Raw genomic sequence first — 6,437 nt, forward strand, 5'->3', positions numbered from 1 at the left:
CAAATAGGAGTACCTGGACCGAACCTATAGCACTCAAACCATTTGCACACTAGAAGTGTAATGGGAGCCTAGGAAGGGAGATCCAAATTGGAATGGTGGAGAAGTCAACACGGTTGAGTAGCAACTGGCGGTGCCGAGGCCAGAGGAAGATGGGAGATCGTCCGACGAGCCATGGCCCTCCTTCGAGACATATTAGGCGATCATGCTCATCAGAGAATCTGAACAAGAAGAATCCGTGGTCCAGAAGAAAAGCATCAACAGTTCCAACAGGCCGCCATTGCTTCAAGAGAGAAATCTTCACTACATGGAAGGGTGGTCGCTTCCCTAGAAATTGTCCTAGAAGAGAGTTATTCCATCGGGAAGCCTTAGAGTCAAGGAGTCCCTTGGGACAGATAGCAACACAGGAACCACCTTTGTGGACGGGAGGGAAAAAATGCAGAGGAAGGCTCTCGACAAGGGTGGAAGGCAAGGACTTGAAATGAGAGTTCCAGGGAACTCCCAAAGGAGGAGGAGGGGGGAGGAGGAAGGGGACGGGAGTTTGTGGGGGGGGGGGAGAGAAGTGGAAATAGCAGGGATGGTGGGGGAAGAGTTTTCTGGCAAGGGGGGCACCCCGGCCATAACGCAGCCAAATTGCACACTTATTTCATCAGAACTCTAAAATAAACCAAATCCCTAAAATCTCACGAACCCTCCTGACTCCATGCCTTTCCTTTAATTCTCTGCATACTATTTGATGCTTGAATTATCGGTAAGAGCTCAAGAAGCAACCGCTCACAACATAGCATTTTGTTTGAACATGGACAGTTAGAGTTCTACAAGACCTTGCAACTTTTAGAAGGTATGTCATAATCTTCTTATAGTTTCCCTATAGTTATTTTCCATCATTACAACCATTCTTTTATGCAATTGTTTTGATAATATGATGCTGTGCTTAAAACCTATAATTTCTCTTTATCTGGAAGTCAATCGTGATACGTTCCGATATTCCAGAACTTATTTCTATATAAAAACCATTAATACAAAATTAAGAAAGTTGTGTAACTGTGTAAATGTAGGGAAAAAAAATATATTCTGAAAGTTGGGGGCGGGGGAGAATGGTTAAATGAACCTTGTGGTAACTGGTGATTTGAGTTATTATAAATCATGAGAAGAAGCCTTTGATCATTATTGCTCATTCATCTGCTAATTTTCAGGTTAAAATTGTTCGTGGAAGATGGCGAAAAAGAGATGATGAATGAACAAATCATGATATTACAGAGTAAGCCATGATCTGGTTGTATATTAAGACTCTCACTCCTGCTGTTCTGTTGATACAATTATTGCAGTTATGAGTATGTTTATAACTTTTGCAGTTACTGAAGCATTAGATTGGAAACTTGTGCATGAAGCAGATTCTTGGATAAATCAGGTTCATTGCAAGCTTCCCACAAAAATTATTAGGTGAACTTTGCATGATGTATCTTGCTGAACAACTGAATTTTTCTATCCTTTAGAAAGGAAGCTTAAATTTGGATGCTGCTGCAAGTGGCGAGGCGAACCTGCTGATTTCCAGTCAAGTAAGATTATAAATCCGCATCATGTTTACATCATTGTAGGAACCTAATTTTGTCCCCCCCCCCCCCCCCCCACCCCCCCTAGGCAAAAAAAAATGATGATTTGTGGACGATTCGAGGCTAGTATGCTCTCTTTCGTGGAGGAATCTCAATTCTGTTCAAACCCAGTCAACTCAGCTAAAACTAGCTACCCTAACCCAGTCCATTTTGCATGAATGCATGGAATACGGTTAGACAAAGGAGATGTTGGGGATCTAGCTTGAAACTGCTCAATGATATGGGGAGGTGACTGCAAGGTCAACAACGTCATCCGTCATAAAATGACAATCGAGCCAATCATGTACTTGATCCTTTTTATCAATGAATTGTGTTTGAAATTGCGGATCTATCTATATCTCATATGCAAAAATCGGATGGTCGGATGTGTTGCAATGTGTTCCTAAACATTGGACCACATTAAACCGCATTGAACCAATCCAACCCATTTGAACCTAAATAAATCCAAACTAAACCCATGTTAAATTAAGCTGCCCAGCTCCACCATCAGGAACAGCGCTACTCTCTGAATTTGGGTTTGTTTTTCTCTCCCCCTCCACTTCTTAGGGGCTGTATGTTTTTCCTTTTCTGCTTGGTAATGAATTATTTATTCACCAAAAAAAAAAAAAAAAGGCTAAAACCAAGCCAAACTCACCCATTTCAGCCAAGCAAAATCCTAGCCATTTAGGTCAATTCCAAGTCAACTTAACCACTGACCAAATTAAATGCAAAATGAAAGTTTAAGAATTTTTTGAAAGGTTTAACCTTAGACTAACCGTTTAAGGGGTGTTCTTTTTGGCCTTCTAAGGCCATTTGTTATGTCTAAGCTTAAACGGCTAGTTTAAGCATTTTTTTTTTACCTATCTACTCCCTTATTTTCCTACAAATCGCAGTGGATTTCACCTTAAAAATCACCAATTGACAGACTAATTCACCGCCCCTCTCCCTTTCTACATCAATGCACTCCACTTTGACCTCTCTTCTCTTCCTCTTGAGATTTACTTTGAGACAAAAGCCAAGGAAGAAGGGAAGAGAACCGTGGGGAACCCCTGTCAACAACTAAAATCTGATTTTTTTCCCTCAAGAGAAGCTCCTGTCCAAACCCTGTATCCACCTTTGCTTACACTCTTAAGCAGATCCAAGCTTCTTGACCTCTTTTGCATACTTACTTTATCCTCTTTTGTATCGATGCAGATCAAAGCTTGAATAAGAAGACAAAAACAAGAGTCAGAAATTATTGTTCACAACACTGTTCACATGGCACTATTCACGTGAATAGTAAATTGGGTTAATATATTCTATTTTAGTTTCCTATTTAGTTTAGTTTAGCTAGTTTCTATTTTACTCAGTGAGCAAGTTAGTCAAGTTAGTTTCCTATTCTGTTAGTCAAAGAAGTTTCCATTTTTATGATTTAGGCTAGTTTTTCTTTTTATGTTTTGTTGTTAGTTTCTAATTTTGTTAAGCTTGGTTAACAAGTTAGACACAAATTAGAAAGTCTTATTTCAGTCCGTTAGTTTTCCATTTTGTTATTTCTTTGTGCCCAAGTTTTGTAAGGCTATTTAAAGTTTATGAAAATTAGAAGATGGATTGAAGTTTATGAAAATCGAGTGTTTACTCATGGCTGAGATAACTATTACCTTGAGAGGGTGAGATGCCCAAAACTTAAGGGGTGAGATTCCTATTCACTAATTCTTTTTCCCCCTTCTCGACCCCAACATCGAATTCTCTTTCTTTTATTTGTTTGCTGGGAGAGAGTGTTCGAGAGATTAAAGCAAGTTTGTTGAAGCCTAGAAGCACCATCAAAAGACCGATTTGAAGCTTTATAGCTACTGTTCTGCAGAACTTCTATAAAGTTTCTTTTTTCATTCTTCAAGCATAACTTCCCAACCAACCATTAGTTGAGGCCAAGGATTAAAGTATCGGTATCAGTCGCCGTATCGGTCGACCAAAATTAAGATACGTATAGGAGGGTATCGTATCGTATCGGAGATAAGCTAAGATACACGCATAAATGGTTATGAAACACCTTTTTAAACACTTTTGCATAAAAAAATTTGTTAAAAAAAGCTATTGATAACATGTATTATGCATAAACACTAAACTGAGGGTATTGCACTAAGAATTCAAGATTTGTAGTTGTCCCATAAATGTAAAATCGTTGTTCCCAACCTTGATTTCCACTTTAGTTAGAGAGAAATATAACTGGCAGCAACTTTGGAACAAAAACCCCTAAAAAAATCATGTTTTTTGAAAAAATACCCATCTTGGCCATTATATGACCGTAGCGCACTATATCGGTACTTACCGATACTCACCGATACATACCGATACGTACTAATTGATACATACCGACACTCACCGATACGTACTGATACTCATCGATATGTACCGATCGATACATACAAATACTCACCGATACTTACCAATACATACCGAAACGTATATTTCACCTCGATTTTATATTTTCCATAGAGTATCAGTACGTATCGATAGTGTATTGGTGCATATCGGTATGTATCGTATGATATATATAGATACGAAAGGATTTTAAAAATTCCATGTATCGTAAAGGATTTTAAAAATTCCATGTATCGTATCGGTGTGTATCGTATCGGTCGGCTAAATTTAAGATACGTATCGGAGGGTATCGTATCGGTATCGGAGATACTTTAAACCATGGTTGAGGCTCATCTTTTGAAGGATATTTGGGCATCACACGAGGGACCTTTGCTCCAAATTGAGGTTCATCAGAGGTTGAAATCTCAAGATATCGAAACTTGTCAAAGTTTCCTAATTCATGTCGACAACGTAACTCTCAATTCAACCATCGAAATTGTCTCATAATTTGATGGTTTGTTGACCTATATAGAACCTTTATCTACTCCAAGTTTCAGCTTCATCTAAGCTACTATTTGTGAGATCTCATATTTCTCCCTATTTAGCCATATTTTTTGGATCCGTCCTGGGATTAGGGCTTTACTGCTATAGAATCCCCTCACAAAGACCTGGCTCAGCTCTTAAAATGTATGAATATACTTCGGAGGAAGTTGGTTATACCACGTTCTGGCCGCCTTCTTGAAGGTAAGACCGAGTGCTCGGCACATGATATGCTCGGAAAGTCGATGGAATTGCATCGTGGTCTTGAAGCCTTCCAAATGATCCACTAGATCCGTGGTACCATCATATGTATCGTATTTCGGCATTCTGAATCCTGCGGGGAGAGGGTCTCTCATCACTTCATCGGCTAAAGCCTTATCATTTGTGAGCTCGGGCCCACAACTCCCTCCCGGTTTTGCGAGACCTTCCTGATCTCTTCCTGAAGGTCTAGAATGATTCGCTTCAGGCACTCGTCATTCTCTCCGCGGTGGGGTTCTTCTCGTTGAGCTATTGGATCCGTAGTTTTTACTCCTCCAGCCAGATCTAGCTTCTTTCTTACATGATTGCAAGGGTTACGACCGAAACCGGCTATGCCAGAGCTGCTATTTAGTTCCTCGTGACCTTGTGACACATAAACGCTTCGGCTTGGTGCAGTCTTGTCATGCACTTGGGTGACGGTTCAATCGATGAAATTGCTGCTGCAATTCATCGGACCGTGCCCTTGTGACGAGCGTTTAACCCCTGACCGGAGCTTGAGGGGCAGGTTGTGCGTTACTTTGATTGTCGTTGTGACGGATCGCCTGGCGGCTATGGAATTGTTGGGTTCTATGACTTGGCCCATCATAAGCTTGTTCTGTAGCGACAGGGTCCATGGCTGGGGGTGGAACTGTTGAATTCAGATTCATGTTAGGTGTGGGGTGGTAGTCTTCTTTCTGTTGTAGGTCTTTTTCACCATATCAGGCCTATTGCTCGTCTCTCTTCCCTTGGACGGCACCAGTCTATTGCGTCAGAAACCGATCGATGGGTATCTCCGTCCTGCACAACTTGATCAAGTCAAGAGAGTCCCGAAGCTTACCCTGGGAGGGGATTCTCCAATGCTCAAATTAGTCTCCCTTGCAATAGTAATGAATAAGGGGTGAGGAGAAAGCAATATGGTATTAGAGATAGTGAAGTGTCCGCTCCTTAAGATTTTTTTCCTATTTATAGTATAGGGTTCCTTTTAGACGATCAGTCGCTTTCTTGGGTAACAACGGAAAGGTGGCATCGTGCTTCTTTCTTGACCAGTCTTCTTGCTTGAGCGTGGAGAGTCCTTCCTGAATGGGTTGCCCTCATTCTCACGTCTAGGAGAGGTTGAGGTTAAGGACAAGTGCGTCCTGAGCAAGTGGTGGGGATTAAGGGGACTCCACGATCTGGTGTGCTTTCCCTCCTTCTTACAGCTGTCTTTGGACGGTTTGTATATTCCTTCATGCCACGTGTTGGCCATCCAATGATATGATAATTTTTGGTTATATCAGCATAAGAGAATCAGATTTGCTAAATCTTCCAGTAATGCCTCTTTTACAAGGAGGGAGTCAAAATGAAGATCTATCCATGCCTTTATCTAATGCTTTCATGGTGCAAGACTTAATAAAAGGACGTCAGTCATAGCTCATGAAATTATTCTGTTAGCCTCGTTAATTTTTGCTTCTGATAGTGCATGTGTGGGCCTTATTAATTGAATTCAAATTTCAAATCTCAGTAAATATTTGATGCCACATGGCTGGAACAAGAAATAATTTTTGACTTTTTCTATCCATTCTTCAAACTTCTACATGCATGGCATAACTACAATCTTTGATAGTTTCCTATCTTGGCCTCCTTCAAGGAGAGTATGTATCAATTATAACTATGACTACAGGATACTGCATTGTAGCATTCTTTTAGGTGTGCATTTTCTCTCTATCACCTAACAAATGAATACATGCGAAACTG

At 40.5% G+C, this 6,437-nt stretch overlaps 1 protein-coding gene across 7 annotated transcripts in view; it reads left to right on the forward strand.

Annotated features, from left to right (window-relative positions):
- LOC122064158 overlaps window positions 1-6,437 on the forward strand; it is a 29,148-nt gene that overhangs the window by 21,271 nt on the left and 1,440 nt on the right. For all 7 annotated transcript variants that reach the window (XM_042627864.1, XM_042627865.1, XM_042627866.1 and 4 more), the window contains 3 exons: window positions 1,194-1,258; window positions 1,353-1,408; window positions 1,494-1,556. In XM_042627864.1, the coding sequence (XP_042483798.1) occupies window positions 1,194-1,258; window positions 1,353-1,408; window positions 1,494-1,556 (184 nt within the window). The remainder of the gene's footprint in view (window positions 1-1,193; window positions 1,259-1,352; window positions 1,409-1,493; window positions 1,557-6,437) is intronic.

The sequence above is a fragment of the Macadamia integrifolia genome, unplaced genomic scaffold (genome assembly GCF_013358625.1).
Source record: "Macadamia integrifolia cultivar HAES 741 unplaced genomic scaffold, SCU_Mint_v3 scaffold1548, whole genome shotgun sequence".
Taxonomy (NCBI): domain Eukaryota; kingdom Viridiplantae; phylum Streptophyta; class Magnoliopsida; order Proteales; family Proteaceae; genus Macadamia; species Macadamia integrifolia.